At 43.7% G+C, this 25238-nt stretch overlaps 2 protein-coding genes across 2 annotated transcripts in view; both read left to right on the forward strand.

The window, feature by feature from the left end:
- Positions 1-4001: 4001 nt before the first annotated feature.
- LOC142835968 (large ribosomal subunit protein eL15-like) lies at positions 4002-4724 on the forward strand. The gene has a single exon (XM_075949828.1). The coding sequence runs from the start codon at positions 4051-4053 to the stop codon at positions 4663-4665; it is 615 nt and encodes a 204-aa protein (XP_075805943.1). The 5' UTR covers positions 4002-4050; the 3' UTR covers positions 4666-4724.
- A 7389-nt stretch (positions 4725-12113) lies between these two features.
- Positions 12114-25238, forward strand: part of Ero1a (endoplasmic reticulum oxidoreductase 1 alpha) — a 42045-nt gene continuing 28920 nt past the window's right edge. The window contains exon 1 of the mRNA XM_075950321.1: positions 12114-12320. Coding sequence (XP_075806436.1) covers positions 12207-12320 — 114 coding nt within the window. The 5' untranslated portion in view covers positions 12114-12206. The remainder of the gene's footprint in view (positions 12321-25238) is intronic.

Consider the following 25238-nt stretch of genomic DNA (forward strand, 5'->3'; position numbering starts at 1 on the left):
AGCTTACAACCATATATAGTCCAGCCCCAGGGCGTCCAATACTCTCTTCTTGTCTCTAAGAGTACTGCGCACATGCACATAGTGCACAGATATACATGCAGGCAAAACACCCATATGCAAAAAATACTAAGTAAAAATGTTTAGCCGGGGCGCTGGAGAGATGACTCAGTGGTTAAGAGCATTGCCTGCTCTTCCAAAGGTTCTGAGTTCAACTCCCAGCAACCACATGGTGGCTCACAACCATCTGTCATGAGGTCTGGTGCCTTCTTCTGGCTTGCAGACATTCACACAGACAGAATAATGTATACATAATAAATAAATATTTTTAAAAAATGTTTAGCAGGGCGATGGTGGCGCACGCCTTTAAACCCAGCACTCGGGAGGCAGAGGCAGGCGGATCTCTGTGAGTTCGAGACCAGCCTGGTCTACAGAGCTAGTTCCAGGACAGGCTCCAAAGACACAGAGAAACCCTGTCTTGAAAAACAAAAACAAAAAAATAAAATAAAAATGTTTAAATTAAGTTCAGACTTAAGACCTCATAAATCACACATAGTCTTCCAATCTGCACCCTATAATTTACTACTGATGGGTCTGATGATTTTAGAATGTGTGCACAGCCATGACCCTTACCACTTTAGGAAATGGAGCCTAATCTCTCTTCCCCAGACCAGTGACTTCCTCCTGATGATTAAAGTGGATGTGGCAGCCAGCATACACCTGCTGAGCCTGGGTTATTATAAAAAAACAAGGCTTCCCTTCTACTCTCCCGTGGGTCATTCCCTCAGGGGGAAGCCAGCTGCCAACCACGAGGCTACATCAGCAGAAAGTCCCACATGGGAAGAAAAGTCAACAGGGAAGCGAAGCCTCCTGCCAACAGTCATCCAAGTGAGTTGTTGTCTGAAGGTGTCCAGCCCTGGGATGACTTCAGAAGAATGCAGCCTTACTCTTGATTGCAACAGCACAAGACTGAGTCACCGAGCTCAGCTCAGTCATCAGCTCCTAGCTGCTGGCCCGGCAGAGCTGTGAGGGGAAATGTTTGTGGTTTGAAGTCACAGTGATAGGTACAATAGAAACTGCTTTTTTTTAAAGAGAGAAATCAGAAGATAGATAGGCAAGCAACAAATACTTTGGCTCACATGTCACATGTGACCCCCAAGGCTTTGCTTCATGTTTTTTTTTTTTTTTTGGTTTTTTTGTCTTTGTTTTTTTGTTTTTTTTTTTTTTGGTTTTTCGAGACAGGGTTTCTCTGTGGCTTTGGAGCCTGTCCTGGAACTAACTCTGTAGACCAGGCTGGTCTCGAACTCACAGAGATCCGCCTGCCTCTGCCTCCCGAGTGCTGGGATTAAAGGCGTGCGCCACCACCGCCCGGCCTTTGCTTCATGTTTTTATGAAATTCATGGACTCATAATTCCTCATTCATCAGCCTCCTAAATTATTTGGTAATAGCCAGGACGACTGGGATGTGCCATGGGTGGCCAGTACACTCTCAAGTGTTTAGAAGTTGTTCATCCCATACACGCATTCCAAATATCTACCAAAATGCCCTTAATCAGATGTGTCTGTTGCTAAGTAATAAGATGCTTAGGTGGGAATGTAAACTAAGTTCCTAGGCTTCTGAGAAATATCCTTCATAAGATAAGTCTTATGAAGAGCAATAGTGTGGCCATAGCTCTTGTTTTCATCAAAGTATCATATACAGAGAATCTTTTAAAATGCTACAAAGATTCAAGTGGAAAAGAGCTGGACACGCCTTGCTACACGGTGTGGGTTGGCCTGGAACTTTCTGAAATCCCTGAGCTTCAGTCTCCTACACTGTGGTGTTCCTGGCATCCACCATGACACCAAGCCTCAAACTTTCTTTTTTTTTTTTTTTTGTACCTGGAGGGACAGCCGTGGGTGCTGGGAACCAAACTCTTATTTTTTGGTTGTGAGCCCAGCCTTTAACGGCTGAGCCATCCCTCCAGGCCCAAGCCTCAAACTTTCTATCTCAGCTTCCCAGAGAACCACAATTGCACACCTGTCTACTATGCCTGACTTAAAAATAGTTACATCTTAAGTCTGCCTTCAGATATGCTTAACAGTCTGTCTGGGTTTATAATTCTATCAAGATTTTGAAGGTTCTTGTTCATTGTCCTATGGCTTCTAGAATGTTCTGATTCTCGGTTCTCCATAAGGAAACAGGCTTCTGGCCTTTCACTCTAAGCGCTGGTCCTGATAGAGACGTTTTCCAGTCTGTATGCTGGGTACCCAGTGGACTGTGAGTCTAGGGAGTCATCATCCTTCCAGTTTGTCTTTCTTGTTGCTTAGTTCTGGATCATTCTCTCTGTCTTCATATTTTCACTTGGTGGTTAGATTCTGTTCTTTTAAGTTTTTCATTTCATCTCCCCGCTTCCTCCCACCCCTCTCTCTGTCGTTTTTTTTTTTTCAGACAAGGTTTCTCTGTGTAGCCCTGGCTGTCCTAGAACTCGCTCTGTAGACCAGGCTGGCCTCAAACTCAGAGATTTGCCTGTTTCTGCTGGAATTAAAGGCATGCACCACTCTCGCCTGACTTCATTTCTCTTTTTAAAAATTATATTTTATTTATTGTGTGTGTATGAGTGTGGTGCCTTAGTTCATTTGTCATACAGGTCCTGGGCACTCAACTCAGGCCTTCAAGTTTGGTGGAAGGAGTCTTTTACCCATTGAGCCATCTCCCTAGCCCTCCCATTTTTTTTTTTTTACTCTCCCTCTGCCTTTTTATATCACCTCTTAAATATTTTTTTCTTAATGTGTGAAGCCCCTCTTCACCTTTTTAAATGGGATAATTATTAGAAATCTTTCGTTTAAAAGAGAGAGGGATTAGAAATGAAGCTGGAAGTAGGTGGTGTCAGATCTTGGGGACCTTTGTCATGCTGAGAGTCCTGAACTTTCAAACTGGGAGCATTGCTAGTTTTAAAGTAGTTGTGTGATCCGATTTACCTTTTGAAGTGGAGTTACAGGTAATGTGAGCCAATCGATGTGGATGTATGGAACCAAATGGGGTCCTCTGCAAGAGCAATATGCACGCATAACTGTGAAACCATCTCTTAGGTTCCAAGTTTGGAGATTTTTATGTCTGTTACATGCTTAGCTTCTTCTGTTTGTTTTGTCTGGAGGCAGGGCGACACTCTACAGCCAGGGCTAGCTCCAGAGATGGATAAAGGGTTGATTAGGATGAGGGGAGTGGGAAGAGAGTAAGTGCTCTCTTAAGCTGAACCCTGCCGGTGTTCTGAGTGGAGATTAACAGTGTCTCCACAAATCCATTTTTGTTTGGTTCAGAATTTTTCATCTTTCCCTGGACCATTCCGAATCAGTAGTCTTTGAGTCTGTAGCCACTCCTGACTGCACTCTGGCTTTGAGATGTTCTCTGCATGAACCTGAATGGCTCTACATACTGAAGAAGCTGGTTGTTGGAGCCCAAGTTTGCTATCGTTTTCCCTACAGCCATACCTCTTTGTAAATTTTTCCCTGTTAATTTTAATCGTATTTGTGTTCTCACCCTCATGAAAAATTATTGTTGTCCTCTAATGGCCTGCAATTGGCTTCTTGTCTTCTCAGCTTACAACATTTCCTCAAATCTGTTTTTGAGGGTTTTTTTTAATGTTATAATTATGAATGATTAAAATAGCAAGTTTTTTTAATATTTTTTGAGCTCTACATTTTTCTATGATTCTCCTCCCTGCTTCTCCCCTCCCACAAGGTCCCCTTGCTCCCAATTTACTCAGGAGATCTTGTGTTTTTCTACTTCCCATGTAGATTAGATTTATTTTTTTTTGTTTTTGTTTTTTTGTTTTTTGTTTTTTTCAAGACAGGGTTTCTCTGTAGCTTTGGAGCCTGTCCTGGGATAAAAGGCGTGTGCCACCACCGCCCAGCTTGTAGATTAGATTTGTGTCTCTCTTAGTGTTCTCATTGTTGTCTAAGTTCTCTGGGATTGTGGTTTGTAGGCTGGCTTTCTTTGCTTTATGTTTAAAAATCACTTATGAGAGAAAGGCTTCTTCCTTTCCTCTGACGGCGGCCATCAGGTGAGCCAAGATGGGCGCGTACAAGTACATCCAGGAGCTGTGGCGGAAGAAGCAGTCGGACGTGATGCGCTTCCTGCTGAGGGTCCGCTGCTGGCAGTACCGCCAGCTGTCCGCGCTGCACCGGGCTACCCGCCCCACCTGGCCCGACAAAGCGCGGAGGCTGGGCTACAAGGCCAAGCAAGGTTACGTCATATACAGGATTCGCGTCCGCCGTGGTGGCCGCAAACGCCCGGTGCCCAAGGGTGCGACCTACGGCAAGCCTGTCCATCATGGTGTGAACCAGCTAAAGTTTGCCCGAAGCCTTCAGTCTGTTGCTGAGGAGAGAGCTGGACGCCACTGTGGGGCTCTGAGAGTCCTGAATTCTTACTGGGTTGGCGAAGATTCCACATACAAATTTTTTGAGGTTATCCTCATCGATCCATTCCATAAAGCTATCAGAAGAAACCCTGACACCCAATGGATCACCAAACCGGTCCACAAGCACAGAGAGATGCGTGGGCTGACTTCTGCAGGCCGCAAGAGCCGTGGCCTTGGAAAGGGCCACAAGTTCCACCACACTATTGGTGGCTCTCGCCGTGCAGCCTGGAGAAGGCGCAACACTCTGCAGCTCCACCGTTACCGCTAATATACGTAATGTTTGTACAATTCATACCCAATAAACAATTTAGGACCGTCCAAAAAAAATCACTTATGAGTGAGTATATGTGATAATTGTCTTTCTGTGTCTGGGTTACCTCACTCAAAATAATGTTTTCTAGCTCCATCCATTTTCCTGCAAGATTCAAGATGTCGTTATTTTTTTCTGCTGTGTAGTACTCCAATGTGTAAATATACCACATTTTCCTTATCTATTCTTCAGTCAAGTAGCATTTAGGTTGCTTCTAGGTTCTGACTATGACAAACAAAGCTGCTATGAACATAGTTGAGCACATATCATTGTGGCATGATTGAGCATCCTTTGGCTATATACCCCAAAGTGGTATTACTGGGTCTTGAGGAAGGTTGTTTCCTAACTTTCTGAGAAATCGCCACACTGACATCTAAAGAGGTTGTACTAGCTTGCATTCCCACCAGCAATGCAGAAGTATTCCCTTTTCCCCACAACCTCTCCAGCATAAGTTGTCATCAGTATTTTTGATCTTGGCCATTCTTACAGGTGTAAGATGGAATCTCAGAGTTCTTTTGATTTGCATTTCTCTGATGACTAAGGATGTTGAACATTTCCTTAAGTGTCTTTCAGCTATTTTAGATTTCTCTGTTGAGAGTTCTCTGTTTAGGTCTGTACTCCATTTTTTAAATTGGATTATTTGTTCTTTTGTTGACCAATGTCTTGAGTTCTTTGTATATTTTGGAGATCAGCCCTCTGTCTGATGTGGGGTTAGTGAAGATCTTCTCCCATTCTATATGTTGTTATTTTGTCTTGTTGACCGTGTCCTTTGCTTTACAGAAGCTTTTCAGTTTCCGGAGGTCCCATTTATTAATTGTTTCTCTCAGTGTCTGTGCTGCTGGGGTTCTATTTAGGATGTGGTTCCCTGTGCTAATGTGTTCAAGTGTACTTCCTACTTTCTCTTCTATAAGGTTCAGTGTAGCTGGCTTTATATTGAGGTCTTTGATCGATTTGGACTTGAGTTTTGTGCATGGTGATAGATATGGGTCTATTTTCATTCGTCTACATGTTGATATCCAGTTATGCCATATGTTAAATATGATTTCTTTTTTCCATTTGATATTTTTTGCTTCTTTATCAAAGATCATGTGTTCAAAGTTGTGTGGATTGATATCGGGTCTTCTATTTGGTTCCATTGGTCCTCCTGTCTGTTCTTATGCCAGCACTAGGCTGTTTTCAGTACTGTAGCTCTGTAGTAGAGTTTGAAGTCAGGGATTGTGATGCCTCTATAGAAGTTCTTTTTTTTTTTTTTTTTTTTTTTGGTTTTTCGAGACAGGGTTTCTCTGTGTCTTTGGAGCCTGTCCTGGAACTAGCTCTGTAGACCAGGCTGGTCTCGAATTCACAGAGATCCGCCTGCCTCTGCCTCCCGAGTGCTGGGATTAAAGCCACCATCGCCCAGCGTAGAAGTTCTTTTATTGCATAGGATTGTTTTGGCTATCCTGGGTTTTTTGCTTTTCCTTATAAAGTTGCATACCATTCTTTCGAGGTCTTTGAAGAATTTTTATGGGATTTTGATGATCATTGCTTTGAATCTGTAGATTGCTTTTGGTAAGATTGCCATTTTTACTGTATTAATTCTGCATACCCAAGAGCGTGGCTCCCAGGGACTGGATTTGCTCCTGGCTTCCCAGTGGAGCTTGTTTGCTCTCTGTCCTAGGTAGCTGGTTCTCTTCCACTCCAGTTCCAGTGGAGATCGCTGACTCTGAGTCAGGTCACTGGCTCAATCCTGGTCAGCCAGAGTCCCGGGACTGAGTTGGCTTCCGGGACTGGATTTCCTCCAGGCTTCTGCTTCAGGTGGAGCTTGTTTCCTCAGGCCCTCTCTCTCCTAGGTAGCTCATTCAGAGCCACTCCTGTGGAATTTCTAATCTGTTTTTTTAAACAACACATTGTCCTGTGATAGCTTAAGCTGTCATTACCCTTTTAGATTTGTTATTTGGTCAGTTTACTTGTACAGTCAGCAATCCACCCTGGAGTCACCTTGTGAAACACACACTCTCCTGAGCAAGAAGGGCTGAGGAAGCTAAAAATAGCCAGTCAAGAAAAAGTCTCTACCTTTTTTTTTTGAAAATTTATTTATTTACTTATTATGTATACAATATTCTGTTTGTGTATATGCCTGCAGGCCAGAAGAGGGCACCAGACCTCATTACAGATGGTTGTGAGCCACCATGTGGTTGCTGGGAATTGAACTCAGGACCTTTGGAAGAGCAGGCAATGCTCTTAACCACTGAGCCATCTCTCCAGCCCCCAAGATCTCTACCTTTTGATGAATGCAGAAAACCTATACATCAACAGGTATATTTCATCCCATATAGTAAGGACAATTATGGAAGCATAGGACAGAAGAAAAATGACAAGTCTGGAAACTCATTTCAAGTGAGAAAAGATGTAAAACTTGAGACAAGGCATGGGGGGGGGGACTGTTAACAATACATCATTTTAAAGAGAAATGCAGGAAACAAAGCTGGAGATCATAAGGGACCTTGAATGTCAGGTTAAGAGGCTTGAGCTTAACTTTCCAAATGGTTGGGTGCATTGGAAAACTTAAATTGTAATTTGAGAAACTGGCCTTGGGTGAAGAATTTTTTTTTGTGTGTGTGAGGAAATAAAGTAAGTGAGAAAGAATAAGGACAGGCCTGGGGCGGTGCTGCATGTCTTTAATCCCAGCACTTGGGAGGCAGAGGCAGGTGGACCTCTGTAAGTTCAGGGCCAGTCTGGTCTACAAGAGCTAGTTCCAGGACAGGATCCAAAGCTACAGAGAAACCCTGTTTCAGGAAAAATAAATAAATAAATAGAAGGAAAAGAAAAAAAGACTGCTTTTAAAAAAGAAAGAAAGAAAAAGAAAAAAACAGTAAGGACCAGAGCTCAGTTCTTCCTCATGAAAGTAGAGAAGGAAATTTGAAGATGCATGAAGAGAACAGACATTGCATATCAAAAGGATGTGAAAGATAAACAGAGAGAAGCCCAAAGCATCTTTCTGCTTTCCAGATGACTGGCCACAAACGTTCTCGTCCAATAGACCACTGAATTGTAAAGCTAAAGAGTGAGATCTGAGCTAGAAATATACGCTTGGGAGTCTGCAGTGTAGAGAGAGCATTTAGAACTATGGGACTAAGCAATTTCATTGAAGAGAGTGCACTGATACTAAAAGATAGATGGGATCCTAAGGAGTGGACCCATCTTAAAGGTGGACTGTGGGAATGATCATGAAGTTATAATTAGACAGTATCAGGAAGGTACGAGGAGAGCAGAGTGCAATGGCCTGTTACACTAGCACTCGGCAGGCTGGGGAAGAAGGATGGTAGAGTCTAGCCTGAGCTATGTGGTGGGACAGACAAAGGAGAGGAAGTCATGAAGAAAAGCATTTCCTACAATGTACATTGAGCCAGGCGGTGGTAGCACACACCATTAATTCCAGCACTGGGGAGGCAGAGGCAGGTGGATCTCTGTGAGTTCAAGGCCAGCCTGGTCTACAGAGTGAATTCCAGGACAGCCAGGGCTACACAGAGAAACCCTGACTGGAAAAAACAACAGCAGCAACAACAACAGCAACAACAACAACAACCCAAACCAAAACCAAAAGCAAAAAAACATGATCCCTTGAATTTGAAGAGAGAGGAATCAGGACTATAAAATGCAGCGTATATTTCCTGGAAAACTGTCACTGGGTTCAGTGATAATGTCACTTAATGAGGCATAGCAGGACTGGTAACCTGGAAACCACAGTGGGGGTGGAGACAGGAATGGGAAATTAAGGAGTGAAGTCAGACCATAATCCACAGCTTGCTTGTTCAGGAACTTTACGTAAAGACAGCTTAACTGCCTGTGCCTTCCCACTCGGAGAGTTCTAATAGTTCTAATCATATGGCAAGGAAGGCCTGACAATATGACATTTGTGTTCAGGAAAGATTAGATAAAAGAGTCTTGTCATGTGGTACCAAGTCTTTAAGGTTTTGCTTAGTCATTCTTCCTTGACTATATCATTTACTTTCATTTCTTTCTTCTTGTGTGTTTAATGCTGGAAATGATATAGGCACTGAATTTCCTGTAGATGCCTTTCTATTCCCTTTTGAAAGACTGGCTCAAGCCAATTCTTGCTTTGCTCATTAAAAAAAAATAATAGCTGTTATTTACATAGCAATCAGGATTCCATCAAGAAATGCTGTGTGCATTAAAAAAACAAAACAACAAAATAAGAAATGCTGTGTATATTAAGTCTGTCATGCTGTTGTTCTAGTGATAGAATAACAAAGTTGTGATCTTGTTTCCCCTCCCCAAAACGTAATGTTGTTGAACAAAGTTGTAACAGACGGGGGGAGCTGGGGTTCCAGAATCAAAGACTGAACTTGGTATTCTGTGGCACTTGGGAAATTTTACTGAACTAGCTAGTTATTTCATGGGTTCTCTCACACTTGACATGAGTGCCCAGGAAGGCACTGAAGAAGCAAACACACCCAAAAGACTAATTGGAAGGTTCTTGGGTAGCTTCAGTGATATTCAATGGCACACAAGAGGAAGCTGACACTATTAACTCACACCCGGCTCACAGGCTCTTGCATCAGTGTAAGGTCTTAAGCTGTATCATGCTTGCTTCCAAAACCTTGCCCTCTCCTTACTTAGTACTCCTCCTTTCTTACCTTGTTTCTCATTTTTGATGGCTGAGTACTTGGTCATAAGAAAGCTATTCATTCAAAACAGAAAAGACTCGGAGTCTCTGGTATGTTTGAGACAGAGGCCATGCTTAAGGGGTTCAAGTGTCTGCAATTCTGTGGTAGAAATATGAAGAAGAAAATGTTATCCAAGATGTCACACAAATGTCGACCATAAAGAGTGCAGGTATCTCTTCAGTATAGAACTTTCAACGCTCGATTGTATATACAGAAGTAGGATATTTATGGAAACGATCACATTCGGAATTCCATGTTTAGTCTTACATAGTCCAACTGGATCCAAACTCACAATGATCCTCCTGCTTCGGTCTTTCCTCTTTTTTCCTCCTTCCTTTTTTCCTTTCCTTTTCCTTTTCTTTTCTTTTTAGACAGGGCTCTCGCTGTGTAGCTCTGGGTATTCTGGAACTATGTAGCCTGAGCTGGTCCTGAACTCAGAGATCCACCTACCTCTACTGGAATTAAAAGAATTGAATACCAGTATGGCCAGCTTTATTAGCCATTTTTTTGTTGCTTGCTTGGGACTTTTTAAAATTGTGTGTGTTTTCTGGTGTTGGCAGGGTGGGATGGGGTGGGTTGGACTGGGGGGTGGGAGTGGGGTGGTTCCAGTCAGGGTTTCTGTGTGTAACAGAGCCCCAGCTGTTCTGGAACTCACTCTGTAGACCAGGCTAGCCTCAAACTCAGAGATCTGCCTGACCTGCCTCCTGAATGCTTGGATTAAAGGTATGGCTGGGCCTGGGATTCTTAACATAGATTAGGCTTACCCTAAACTTGTGTTGGGACTATATTTTGGGCCACTCATCTTTTTGATAATATTCCAAGAGGTATGAGTAGGCACTTCATTGCGGCTCTAATTTATACTTCCCTGATGGTTAGTGGTGTTGAAGACCTTCACACAAACTTCTTTTTCACAGGACCCAGCCTTTGGGAAAAGGCCTGCTCAGCTCCTTTCCCATATTATTGTACTTGTTATGGAGTTGAGTCCTTTATATTCCCATACTTATTTAAGCATTACACATAGTAGCTAGGAGCAGAATAGTGTCCATCAGTGGATGAACACACATGTAGTTCACACGTGTGTATGCCCCCACAGAGGCTGTGCAGGCATATAAGGAAGGGGATGCTGGGACACAGCTGCAACACAGCTGTAACCAGAGATCACCACGCTAAGTGGAATGAGGCAAGTGCAGATGGAGAAGAACTGTGTGATCTCACTGTGTGAAATTTTAAAATCTGATCTCATGGCATTTGTAGGAAAGTGGTACCCAGAGGCTGGTGGGGGCAGAGGAAGGCTGGGGAAAGGAGAGTTGGTCTAAAGGTACAAAGTTACAGGTAGAATTCGGAAGCTTTACTATGGCATTATGTGGAGACTGCAGTTTATATACCATGTATTTTGAGGGTACGAACAGATTTTTTTCAAACATTCTCATAAGGAAATCTGTCGAGGTGATGGATATATTCATTTGACTGATTATTTCTACAAGGTGCACATAGGTCGAAAACATCATATTGTACCCCATTAATACATGTACTTATTAATGAATTAAAAATAAAATTGAAAAGTTGCTTGTAATGGCACCAGCCTTTAATCTCTGCACTAGGGAGGCAGAGATAGGTTGATCCCTGTGTGATTAAGGCCAGACTGGTCTATACAGCAAGTTTCAGATCAGTCAGGAATACACAGTGAGACTCTTTATCAAAATAAAAACGCACCCCCCCCCCCAGCAAAACAAAGTAACAAAGAATGAAAAAATGACCTTGTCATTTCCACGGTGTCCTCCATACACAGGGGCTGGGCCTTATTATGCATCTTTTACCTCCAGTGTCAAGCTCAGCTCTGCAAATTATATTGAATTGAAACTTACTTGGAATCTGAAACTGTGTGAAAAGGACACCAGGTAAACCGCCTTAAAAACAGAGACTGTGTCCGGGGTGGTGGTGCACTCGAGCTCGAAGCAGCCTGAGTTCAAGGTCAGCCAGGTGTTTAGAGTGAATTGCGGGACAGACTACAAGAAAAACAACAAAACAAACAAACAAACAAAGACAGGGTGGTGGTGGGGGAGAATGTGCTCTGACTCTAGAAAGGGTAAGTATGAGTTGCATTATAGATATAATTCCAGATAAGCAAGGAGGCCATACTATCTTTGTATGTGTACAAGACATGCTATAGGTGCAGGGTTTCCACTGCCTGGCTCCTGTCCTTGTTAACACTGGCTGTTCCCATTTCCACTCTATAGCCCAGGCAGTTCCCTTAGTATGTAGCTCAAGTTGTCTTCGAAATTGGGCAGTCCTCCTGCTGCAGCCTCTGGAGTGCTGGGATTATAGGTGTAAAACCACGACGGTCATTCTGAAACCAATTTCACCTGTTCCCTATTTGGCACAGCCACTAGAAAGTTCTAAATCGTTTGTGCAGCTGTGCCCTCCAAGCTGAACTTCAACATCCTTTTGGCTTTAGGCAGCCGGAGCACGGTGGACACGTAAACCCAGGCTCTATTTCCTCGTAGAGACTAGGGGTTGTGTCGGGCAGGACAGCGACGACGCGGAGCAGTGGCTCTGGGGAGGCCCCGAACCCGGAAGGACCGCATCGCCGCGGGCTGGTGGAGCTTGCAGGCCAGGTGTCCCGTAGGCGAGTGCGTGAGCGGGGAGAGCTGGAAGGCAGGCGCCCGAGGCTCGCGTGGGCAGAGGCGCGCGCCACTGCACGTCCGCAGGGGAGGCGGGAGCGCGGAGGGCGGAGCGAGGGACGGGGCGGGGCGGAGCCGGGCGCGGGCTTCTTATGCGGGCGCGCGGCCTGCGCCCCGGAGCCGGGGACGTAGGCGCAGGCTGAGGGCGGCGATGGGCCGCGGCTGGGGCTTACTCGTCGGCCTCTTGGGTACTTTGTGGTTGCTGCGCTCGGGCCACAGCGAGGAGCGGCGACCGGAGACGGCGGCGCAGCGCTGCTTCTGCCAGGTGAGGCGCGCGCGGCCTGCCCACGGGCTGCGCATCCCCGGGCGCGGGCGATCCCGGTGCGCGGCCCGGACTGTGTTCGCTGTCGCCCGGGCCGCGGGACCCTGCGATGGGCGTGGGCTCCTGGCCAGCTTGTCACGCAGTGTCCTGCTGTGGCCTCTCCGCGGGGCGGAGTCGAGTTCACAAGATCTGGGGTTCTGAGTGCACCCGGTACCTGGACACCTCGTGCTCGCTGTGTCCTGGGCATCCCCTTCCTTCCCGCTCGGGACCGACTCGGGGGTGGGGGACCAGCTGTTCTCCTAGTCTTGCTGTCGTAGTCAAGAGGTTGAATGACCTTGTGTGGCCCTTTAGGTGCCCTGGTCCAACTGCCTTGTGTCTTTGCGGCCGTTGTTGTCCTTTGACTCCTCGGCCTGTGTTTGGTGCACTTTCTTCTTCCTGAAGCTTGTTCTAGCATCCTGACACTCCTTTAGCGGTTTGAATCCTAGGCAGGCCCCAGCTTCAGTTTAATTATGAGCTGTGATTATTTATTTCTATGGGAGATGTGAGCAAAACATTAAAAGAATTTTTTCTTTTTTGTAGTGTAGCCTGTTAATTTTGTATGAGGCCATTTAGGTTAGACGTATTGGGCTGACTCTGAATGTCGTTTTGCTGTCTTCAGAAAACGCCAGCAGGTAGCTTGGAAACATCAGAAGAACCTGGAATCAATCGGTGTGTTAGTCTCTAAGTGGTGTGTTAGTCTCTAAGTGCGTTCTTGTAAAGTCTGGAAGAACTCTTGATTATTAGTGGTCCCCCGCCTTTCTTCTATTTAAAACGATATCAGATCATTCTATTATTGAGTTTCTTGATAGGTAAATTGTATTGCCATCCAGGTTTTCAAAACCACATCTCGTGCTGGCCTGTTCGCTTTCTTACTCCTCTTGTTTGTTACTGCTCTTTACAATGTTTAAAATAATTTGAGTGTATTGTACGGGTGGGTGTTTGCATAGCAAGGAGCTCTCTCCATCCACCACGTGGGATCTACCTCAGTCCTCAGGATTGGTAACAAATGATTTTAACCCGTTGATGCATTACTCTTTAAAGTCACCTTTTGGTGGACTTGGAAATTACATTTGTAAAACATGGAGGGATAAACAGGCAAAGCATTCTTGGGTCTTACTATTTATGACCAGAAATAACGTGTATGCTGGATGTGATACTATAATGTTGGAATCACAGTTGACATTCAGAGGGAGAGGGCGGGGTCATCTCTTTCCCCACTTTAAGTTTTTTCTTTCATTCTTTTCTTTCTTTTTTTCGAGACAGGGTTTCTCTGTGGCTTTGGAGCCTGTCCTGGAACTAGCTCTTGTAGACCAGGCTGGTCTCGAACTCAGAGATCTGCCTGCTTCTGCCTCCCGAGTGCTGGGATTAAAGGAGTGCGCCACCACCGACTGGCTCCCCACTTTAAGTTTTGGATTTGGTTGTTTTAAGTAATTTGGGAGCCGAGGTGAGTTGTTGGGGGAAGTTCCTTGGATCACAAATTTCGGGTATACAAAGTTTCAACTTCTAAACATGAGACAGGAACAGGCAACTTGTAACTATCAGTGCTGAGAAAAGTTGCTAGGTGTTAAACTCAAGTGTGTTCTCCGTGTTTGGATAATGGTATAAAAATACCATTTGGCTCTACAACTTTTGTTCCACACTCAACCTTTTTAGAGATCTCCTTAAAATTAAGAAATTTTAAATTATTTTTGCATTTTTCTTGAATAGTTAAATTTTTTTGGTTGTTGTTTCATTATCTTCAGGTTTGTTTTTTATTTATTCATTTGTTTATGTTGAGCCGGGGTCTCTTGTTCTGGAAATCAGTATGTAGACCAGGCTGACCTCGAACTCCTAGATGACTGCCTCTGCCTCCCAAGTGCTGGGATTAAAGGTGAAGGTCACAATACCTGGCTCTTATTTATTTTTAGGATTTATTTATTTTTATTTACCATATTTGTGTGTTTGCCTGATTGTGCACCACGCACATGTGGTGCCTGAGGAGACTAGAAGAGGCTGTTGGATCCCATGGAACTAGACTGTGAACCACCTTGTAGGTTCTGGGACCTACTCAGATCCTATGGAAGAGCAGTCCTTGCTCTTAATCACTGAGCTAGCTATCTCTTCAGCCCCCAATAATTTCAGATTAAAATACTCCCTAATACCAAAAAGAAATCTGTTAAGTCAGTTTCTTTAAAGGAAGAGTCAGCTGAATAATAGCAAACTAGCCTGGTTCCTTGGTGCTTGCGTGTAATATCTGCCCTCAGCCTGGGGCAGGCTGAGCTACCTCCAAAATATGGCCTAGCTAATGACAGAAATAGTCAGAATAGTTTTAGGTGTTTTTTTTTTCTCCCTTCCTGCTGTCAGTCTCTCTTACCACTTCTGCCTCGGGTTACCACATCACCACCTCTGTTTGCACGAGTATCTGGATTGTAGTTGGGGTTGGGCTCACAGGCTCTCTGTGATGAGTCAGCAGTTTGTAGCTGTTTGACCTTAGACAGTCATGGGGGTGGGGGGGAGTTAATGAAGGTCCCCAAGCAATAAGATTAACTTTGATAAGCATTCAACAGGACACAGGTCAGTAAGTACTGAGAGATCAAAACTGAGTTAAAAATGGTTTTCAAACCTGGTATTTGATTGGTGCTTCAGCAAATGTTAGGGAGATTTCAGCGTGTCTTAGGGTTTGTATTGCAGTGAAGAGACACCATGACCACAGTAACTCTTATGAAGGAAAACATTTGAGTGCCTTATAGTTTCACAGGTTCAGTCCTTTATCATCATGGTGGGAAATGGTAGCCTGCGGGATGTAGGATGTTGCTACTGAGGGAGCACATCCTACATCTTGATCCACAGGCAACAGGATGTGAACTTGGACACTGAGCATGGCTTGATCATGTGAGACCTCAAAGCCCACCTCCACAGTGACACACTTTCTTCAAGGCCACGCCTACTCCAACAAAGCCACACTTGCTAATATGAACTTATAGGGGCCACTCTTTATGAGTTTATAGGGGCCAATTCATTCAGACTACCACAGCATAAGATGTAAAAGTATCGTTTAGTTCAGCCAGCTATTTTTTTGTTGTTGTTGTTTGCAGAGATGTGTCTTTGGGCTTGGTCAGTTACTACATACATTTGTTGATTAGAAGTCCTTTTAAAATGCCTTTCACTGTATGTTGTAAGTTCTCTCTCTCTCTCTTCTTTGGATGGAGTTTCACTGTGTAATCCTGGCAGTACGAGAACTCATTCTGTGAACCAGTCTGGCCTCAAACTCACAGATCTGCCTGCCTCTGCCTCCAGTGTGCTGGAATAAAGGCCGCCACCACCCAGCATTTTGTAAGTTCTTTAAAATTTTAGCTTTATTTTATTTTAACTATTTGAGTGTTTTGCTTGCATGTATGTGCATGTATGTGCAGCATGTGAGTGCCAGGAGCCGCTGGCGGTCAGAAGAGGGTGTTGGATGCCCTGGAACTGGAATTAGGTGACCCATGTGGTTGCTGGGAACTGAACACAGGTCCTCTGCAAGAGCAGCTACTGAGACATTTCCCCAACCCTTGTAAACTCTTTTCAGAATAGTGTTTTATTGTTTACTGTTCATTATTCAAAATGATTATTTGAGACTTGTAAATCTTTCTTATATACAACCACTTGCTTTTTCATTATCCCATTAAAATAGTAATTAGTAATACCAATTTATGTAGTAAGTTTGCTCTTATCACCATTTGAGTAAATAGTCCTTCTTTGAACCAAATAGTGTTTGTTATCATAGACATAGACTTAGATGAAAGGAAGCCCTTCCAGTTTGTTATTTTTATTTTTTGACAGAATAAGTGAATGTAACAAAACTTTAGGCACAATTTGTGGAGTCTATCTTAAAGATGTAATATCAGAAGAAATACCAAAGGCAGTTATGGAGAAAGTATGACCTTATTTTGTTGCACTTAGTTGAAAATTAGTGTGCATTCCTTTGCACTGAAGCTGTTTTGTTGTTGAATCTGATGAGTAGTAGTGAGGCTCAGCTGCCTGTGTGTGGTTGGCCTATCTTGGGCTCCCTCGAGAGGGACACTCAGCCCCCTGAGCGAGGTAGCTCTGCCTCAGGCTGCTGCAGGAAGGGCACTCAGACACAAACGACAGCGGGCAGTGGTGGCGCACGCCTTTAATCCCAGCACTTGGGAGGCAGAGGCAGGCGGATCTCTGTGAGTTCGAGACCAGCCTGGTCTACAAGAGCTAGTGCCAGGACAGGCTCCAAAGCCACAGAGAAACCCTGTCTCGAAAAACCAAAAAAAAAAAAAAAAAAAACAGACACAAACGACAGCTCATTTGGAGTACATTGTAGATAAACTCTCCAAACATGTGCACCTGTAGATTTAACCTGTCAGGTGTCCTGTATATCGGTTTTAAAAATAGCTTTAAAAGCCAAGGAGTGGTGGTGCATGCTTTTAAGCCCAGCACTTAGGAGGCAGAGGCAGGTGGGTCTCTGTGAGTTCAAGGCCAGCTTGGTCTACAGAACCAGTTTCAGGACAGGTTCCAAACTACAGAGAAACCCTGTCTTGAAAAACCAACAAAACAGAACAAAAGAGCTTTGTTCATTAGGCCAAGTTGCTGCTTCATGGAGAAGTGCCTTGATGGGTGGACAGAAACCCAGTATTAAATACTCATCAGATGGTCTTATAGGTTACCTCTAAGTGCCTGCTGCACCCGTGGCTTTTCTGAATAAATTATATGGAAGAAATATTTGTAGGATGATTGCTATCCTTTGAGTCACTTCATAATGTGATGGCTTTTTTCTTTTTTTTTTTAATTAAAAAGAAGGATTTGCATGCAGTATGTCTGTGAACCATATACATGCCTGTGGAGGTCAGACAAGGGCATTGGATCCCCTGGAATTGGAGTTACGGTCTTTTTTTTTTTTTTTAGTTTATATTTATTTATTTATTTAAGATTTCTGCCTCCTCCCCTCTACCGCCTCCCATATCCCTTACCCTCCTCCAATCAAGTCCCCCTCCCTCATCAGCCAGAAGAGCAGTCCGGGTTCCCTGCCTTGTAGGAAGTCCAAGGACTTCCCACCTCCTTCCAGGTCTAGTAAGGTGAGCATCCAAACTGCCTAGGCTCCTACAAAGCCAGTACGTGCAGTAGGATCAAAACCCAGTGCCCTTGTTCTTGACTTCTCAGCAGTCCTCATTGTCCGCTATGTTCAGCGAGTCCTGTTTTATCCCATGCTTTTTCAGACCCAGTCCAGCTGGCCTTGTTGAGTTCCCAATAGATCATACGGTCTTGAGCCACCATGTGGACTCTGGGAATTGAACCCTGGAATTCTACAAGAACAACAAGAGCTTTTAACTGCTGAGTCATTTCCCCAGCCCCACACTGTGAACTTTATTTTTTATTTTTAATTTTTTTTTGGTTTTTTCGAGACAGGGTTTCTCTGTAGCTTTGGAGCCTCCTGGAACTCCCTTTGTAGACCAGGCTGGCCTCGAACTCACAGAGATCCGCCTGCCTCTGCCTCCCGAGTGCTGGGATTAAAGGTGTGCGCCACCACCACCTGGCTCACACTGTGAACTTTATTGTTTCGTTTTATTTTTTGCTTTTTTCAAGACAGGGTTTCTCTGTGGTTTTGGAGCCTGTCTTGGAACTAGCTCTTGTAGACCAGGCTGGTCTCGAACTCACAGAGATCCTCCTGCCTCTGCCTCCCGAGTGCTGGGATTAAAGGCGTGCGCCACCACCGCCCGGGTTTTTCACTGTGAACTTTAATAAGACTGAGACGTAGGCAGAGATCGCTCTCGATACCCTGTGCCTTGCTATCTGACATCAGTGTTCTAGTGTGTCGGATCTTTTGATTTCCATCACCCCAGTCCTTCACCTCCCGTCACAGTCTTTCTATTTCCAGTCGAGCCCCTTTCTCTCTCCTTTCATATATTCCACAGGCGAGACTGTGCAAGCCTTTCCCTTACTTCACTGCACACATCTTCCAGGGCTGCCCAGGTTAAACGGCAGGATTTCCTTTTAAAGCTGAGTGCGTATGTGGCATCGTTTGCTCTCTGTTTATCTTGGTTGGGAATTGAGAGATACAACATACAACACGAGACGTATGGTTAGTAGTGCTTTCAGGAGTTTTGTTACAGCTATACCTGTCATGGGACAGGTGGGTAATTACATGAAAAGATGGATATGTTAATTTGCCCTGTTATAGCAACCATTTTACTATATATAACAACATCATGCTGTATATTTTAAAATATGCAATAAGATTTATTTTTTATTTTTTTAAAATATTTATTTATTATGCATACAATATTCTGTCTCTGTGTATGTCTGCAGGCCAGAAGAGGGCACCAAACCTCATTACAGATGGTTGTGAGCCACCATGTGGTTACCGACAATTGAACTCAGGACGTTTGGAAGAGCAGGCAATGCTCTTAACCACTGAGCCATCTCTCCAGCCCCAATAAGATTTATTTTAAATAAGATTTATTTTTCAGTTTTCCAATAAGATTTATTTTAAAAGTTTGTACCCTTTTTTTTTTTTTTTTTTCGTTTTTATTTATTTTTATTTATTTTTTTTATTTTATTTTATTTTTTTGGTTTTTCGAGACAGGGTTTCTCTGTGGTTTTGGAGCCTGTCCTGGAACTAGCTCTTGTAGACCAGTCCGGTCTCGAACTCACAGAGATCCGCCTGCCTCTGCCTCCCGAGTGCTGGGATTAAAGGCGTGCGCCACCACCGCCCGGCCAAGTTTGTACCCTTTTAAAAATCTCTTTTCTTCTTTTTCTCTTTCTGTGTATGAGTGTGTGTGTGTGTGTGTGTGTGTGTGTGTGTGTGTGTGTGTGTGTATGAGTGTATGCTGTGCCCTTGAACACCAGAGGAGGGCATGAGATTCCTTGGAGCTGGAGGTGCGGGTGTTTGTGAGCTGCCTCACAAACCAACAGGTACTGGGATCTGAACTCTGGTTCTCATGATAGAGCAGCAGTATTCTTAATGGTCGAGCCATCTTTCCAGTCCCTCATGTTCTTTTTCTTCTTCTTATGTTACAAAACACAAAGAAATTAAGTATTCCTAGTTCTTTGACAAATAAAGTATATTTTGAATGCACACATTTATTTATTGATAGATAATAGGGCATATTCCAGGAGCTGTCTTATTACACCTATACACTGGGATAGTATCATCAAGCTAATGATCCTATCTGTCCTCACACAGTTAGCTACATGTATGGCGAGAATACTTAAGATCTATTCTCTTAGCAAATATGCACTGTTATTACCTATGGTCACTATGGTGTTCATTCAGACTCCAGGGCTTACTTATCTTGTATTTTCTCCTATCTTCCACTTCTATCCTTTGTACCCTTGGTTGTTGTAAGAGGCCACTTGTTTTTCCCGGCTGCCCAGACCCGAAATAATCATACAGAAACTGTATTAAATTACTGCTTGGCCCATTAGCTCTAATTTCTTATTGGCTAACTCTTACTTCTTAATTTAACCCATTTCTAGTAATCTGTGTATCGCTACATTGTTGTGGCTTGCTGGCAAGATTTCTGACAAGCTTAGATCTCACCAGTGAGGGAGGTCATGAAGTATGTTTTTATATCTAGTTTATTTTGCTTAGTACAGTATCTTCAAGATTCATCCAGGTTGCCACAAAGGACAGAGTAGTAGTCATTGTGTAGTGTTTGTGTCATGTTATCTACTCTGTGTGGCCCTGGCTGTCCTGGCACTCACTCTGTAGGCCAGGCTGGCCTCAAACTCATGAAAATATGCCTGCCTCTGCCTCCCAAGTGCTGGGATTAAAGGCATGAGCCACCACCATCCGGCTAAATTATCTACTCTTACCTTGTCAGACACTTAGATGCTTTTGTGTCTTGAATACTGTGTGATGCAGTGAGCACAGGTGTGGAGATGTCTCGTTGAGCCAGTGGTTTTATTTCTTTTGGGTGTGTATCCAGAAGTCAGATTGCTAGATCAGTGATAGCTGTTTTTAGTTTCTTGGGGAGCATCCACATTGGTTTCCATCGTGTCTGGAGGTTTACATGCCCAGCAGTGGTGTGTAAACAGCTTTCCTGTTTTAGTACATGCTCACCAGGAGGCATGTCTTCGGAAGTATTTTATTTGTTGATGCTATTGTAAATGGAATTGTTTTCTTGATTTAATTTTTGTATCCTGGACTTTATTTAATAATTTTAACTTTTTTTGTGTGGTATATACTGCGTATCTGTATATGTTGCATACATATACATACACTGAATAAGATCTGAAAATGCTGATAATTTTAGTTTTCCCCTTTTAATTTGAATTCCTTCCTTCCTTCCTTCCTTCCTTCCTTCCTTCCTTCCTTCCTTCCTTCCTTCCTTCCTTCCTTCCTTCTCCTTAATTGACACACTTGGGAAAAGCTTTTCATAAAAATCAGGTACAAGAAATACAGTCTTAGCCTGTTGGCAGTGGTGCATGCCTTTAATCCCAGCAATTTGGAAGGTAGAGGCAGGCGGATGTCTGTGAGTTTGAGGCCAGCCTGGTTTACAAGAGCTAGTTCCAGGACAGGCTCCAAAGCTACAGAGAAACCCTGTCTTAGAAAACTAAAGAAAAACAAACAAGGGGACTGGAGAGATGGCTCAGTGGTTAAGAGCACTGACTGCTCTTCCAGAGGACTGGAGTTCAATTCCCAGCCCCCACATGGCAGCTCACACTTGTCTGTAACTCCAAGATCTGACACCTTCACATAGACACGTATGCTGCTAAAACACCGATGCACATAAAATAAAAATAAATAAATTAAAAACAAAAAACACTAAACTAAATAAAAATAAAATACATTCTTACAGTACTTTGAGTCAGAACAAAATGAACTATGATTGGGCTAGACTTTCTTAGTATTGTGCACAAGACAACTAGGAAGTTTTTTGTTTTGTTTTGTTTTGTTTTTCATTATGAATTAAAAAGTACCTTTCCCTGTAAGAATAAGCCCCTTACTGTTGCCCAACACAAAGTGGTCAGCCTTGGAACCATTTACATACCACTCACAAGGGTGGACTCATAGGTTTGTGATTGCACATGCATATATTTCCTTGGCTAGTGCATTTGACTAAATCAGCTGTAGTCAGTGGAGAGAGTAACTGAGTGCTTCACCCCGTACCCCATGCTAGTTTTCCATGATCTGCTCCCTTATTCCGGTGGGACGATTGGAATAGTCCAGTGTTAGAAACTGAATTAGGCCTATATTTTCTTCCTCATTGAAGAAATGTGGGCTTCTTTGGAGAGGAATAGAACATTTAAGTAGAGCTGGGTTAATAGCGGTATTTAACATTTTTCAAGCATTTATTTTCTGTTTATTTATTTGCTTATTTATTTATTTAATGTGTATGAGTGCTCTGTCTGCATGTACACCTTTTTATGCCAGAAGAGGGCATCAGATCCCACTATAAATAGTTGTGAGCCACCAAGTGGTTGTTGGGGATTGAACTCAAGACTTCTGGAAGAGCAGCTAGTGCTCTTAACCTCTGAGCCATCTCTCTAGCCCTGCGTTTATTTTCTTTATGTCAATTCTGTGATATTTAACATTTCCAAGCATTTATTTTATTATTCTGATACCAAATCGGTGAGATGGAAATTATTATTTTATGGAAAACACAGTGACAGGGATGAGCTTAAACCTACATAGATCTAACTGCAGAGCTTGGTGGCTATGGGGGGGCTGCCCTTTGGGAGCTTGTCACAGGCGAGAGAGGCTTTGCAGTGCTCACAGACTAGACTGTGCGCTAGGTCCTTCTGTCTGTCTACTTGGAGCAAGTCTTTCTCTGTCCCACCAGCCAGCTCCTAAATCATGACAAGGAGACTTATTAATTATGAAAGCTTGGCTGATAGCTTAGGCTTGTTTTTCGTTAGCTCTTATAAATTAACCCACTTCTGTTCATCTACATGCTGCTCCGAGGCTTTTTACCTTATCTACAGACTGTCCATACTTCTTCCTTTCTTCCCAGCGTCCTCTTTGTGCCTGGTAATCCTGCCTAGCTGTTGGCCGGTCAGCTTATTTATTACTTATTACACAGTGAAATCAAACATCTTGTAACACCTACTGTACACCAGTGCGGACCTTTTTACCTTCTGTTATTAGTTTGGCTCCTTCCCAAAGCTGGCTATCACTTGAAGTCTAGGGCAAATACACTTCAAACTTTGGTAGATGTTAACAACTTTGGGAGGGGAGCAGGGTGCATTTTTATTTTCAAGTTTAGATTCCCAGGACACGCGGAGTTGTGTTTGGCAGTGGGAATAGTGTCATGGTTACCCTGAGCAGCAGACGTCTGAAGCGTAGCATCAGGCCGAGCTTGTTGCATCTAGCACCAGTCTCTTGTTCTAGGATTTTCATTTGTTTCTAAGAATCTGTGGGTTCTGTTGGTGGCATTTCTGCCATAACCCTTTCTTGAGACTGATTTGGCAACATGCCTATTGTTCTCTAGTTTCTAGAACTAGGCTGGCATCACACTTTTGTGAGACTTCTTCCAAGAATGGCTTTCTACGCAGCCCCCGGCCGCCCCGCCCCCGGCCTGCGCAGCTCTGCTGTCTGTCCCTTGGCTGATTTCCAAGTGCCTCTGAATTCACTGAGCTCTTGAATCTGTTGAAACCCTATCATTTTTTTTTTGTTTTTTGTTTTTTGTTTTGGTTTTTTGAGACAGGGTTTCTCTGTGGCTTTGGAGCCTGTCCTGGAACTAGCTCTGTAGACCAGGCTGGTCTCGAACTCACAGAGATCCGCCTGCCTCTGCCTCCCGAGTGCTGGGATTAAAGGCATGCGCCACCACCGCCCGGCAACCCTATCATTTTTTAAAAATATTTATTTATTTACTATGTATACAATATTCTGTCTGTATGTCTGCAGGCCAGAAGAGGGCACCAGACATTACAGATTTTTGTGAGCCACCATGTGGTTGCTGGGAATTGAACTCAGGACCTTTTGAAGAGCAGGCAATGCTCTTAACCACTGAGCCATCTCTCCAGCCCAACCCTATCATTTTTATTTTGTGTCCTTAGTCACCCTGCTCCCTGTGGTTGTGTGGAGAATACGGCCAATTTCACATGAAGGGTAAAAGGCAGAAGGCTTAGACGTCTTCCATGTGTGCGTCTCCTGACCCTCTGTAGTCTCCTGGCTGTGTGCCACCTCAGCTCTGGGGATCTTGCGTTCTTTCCTGGCTTGGCGCTTCCTCTGGTGCACTTTAGAATGCCATGTGAGGAGACAGAAGGTGGGGTACAGAAGGTTGTCCTCATTGCCTGTATTCCTTGGTTTTGAGTGTGCCACTGCCAGATGTGCGCTTGAGCTTGGGACACCAAGCTCGTGTGTAGACAGTGAGGTGTGTCTCAGGAGAAACAATGGGCAGCCATCATTCATTCACACCTCCCCCCCCCCAACACTCTGTGAGTGGTCATTGAGGTCGTCTGTGTCATCTGCAGAAGCATAGGGCTGCAGGCTGGGGTCACAGAACAAACACCTTTTTACCTCAAGGATTTTATACTCTAGATAGAGACAGACAGGAAATTGAGGAGTTCTCATACTGCGTTACCATGTGGAATGTTCTGGAAGCACCCGGGAGAGATGGTAAAAGATGAAGTGAGAGCGTCCCCAAAGCAACAGTGGTTAGCTGTGTCCTGCAGGTTTCTTTTCACCTTGGCACTGAGCTCCTGGGGTGTTTGGCTTCAAGCTCAGGTTTTTCTGTTTTTCCGTTTGTGTCTGGCTCTCTCTGGTCTGCTGGTCTCCTTTTGATCTTTGTGCTATTTTTGTGTCATTCTTTTAAATGTTTTGAATGAAAGGCAAGAAATAGTAGGTGGTTTTTACCCTTATACATTCAAAAGGAATTAAAATAGATATGACAGAATATTTGGAGCAGACTTCTAGAAAATAAGTAAGACCAGAAAAATCAGTAAAAAGTGTTAGTTTTCGGGCATTGCTGTTACTATATTGTTTTTAGGTGAAAAGTTTCTGTACTGTGTTTCAATGTTCTTAAGATAGCACCAGATTTCACATAGCACAAGGTAAACATATTCATTCAGTATTTTAATAAGATAGTATAGGATTTCACATAGTACAAAGTAAATATGCTGTGGGACAATGGTTTGTGCCCTGTCAATTGTATTTTAATAAAACGTTGCCTGGCCAATAGCCAGGCAGGAAATATAGGCAGGATAACCAGACAGGAAGTAGAGGTGGGTCAATGAGAACAGGAGAATTCTGGGAAGAAGGAAGTCCTATTCTGCAGTCCTGACCCAGCCACAGAAGAAGTAAGATGTGACTGCCTCGCTTAATAAGAAGCCTGAGCTAATGGGCCAATCAATTTATAACTAATGTAGATCTCTGTGTGATTTATTTGGGGGGGGGGGTACTTAACGACTGCAGGAACCAGGCAGGACAGAAAACCTCAGACAACAGAAACTGCAAGGACTGGGTGGAACAGAAAACCTTGGTCAACAAACATATTCATTCAGTATTTTAATAAGATAGCACAGGATTTTACATAGTACAGGAAAACATGCATGGAATGTTTTAATAAGGTTTTATAACTTGCTTTCTTATTATATATAATATATATATGTATATGAAAAATGAAATATGTGTATTTGGTTACACAGAGACAGGATTTCTCTCTGTAATGGTCCTGGCTGTCCTGGAACTCACTTTGGAGGTCAGGCTGGCTCTGAACTCACAGAGATTCTCCTGCCTCTGCATAAGCCACCATGCCTGGCTCTTAGTAATTTTTTTATTTGTAATTATGTGTATGTATGTATCTGTGGGGTATGTCATGTGAGTGCCCTGCATAGGAAGGTCAGAAGAAGGCACTGGATGCACTGGAGCTGGAGTTCCAGGCCATGTCAGCCACTTGATAGGTGTTGGGAGCCAAACGCGTCCTCTGGAAAAGAAGCACACTTCTTTTT

Source organism: Microtus pennsylvanicus, chromosome 15 (assembly GCF_037038515.1).
Source record: "Microtus pennsylvanicus isolate mMicPen1 chromosome 15, mMicPen1.hap1, whole genome shotgun sequence".
Lineage (NCBI taxonomy): Eukaryota > Metazoa > Chordata > Mammalia > Rodentia > Cricetidae > Microtus > Microtus pennsylvanicus.

What these genes read in the sequence shown, in the direction of transcription:
- LOC142835968 (XM_075949828.1), top strand. Translation starts at nt 4,051, where the DNA reads ATGGGCGCGTACAAGTACATCCAGGAGCTGTGGCGGAAGAAGCAGTCG.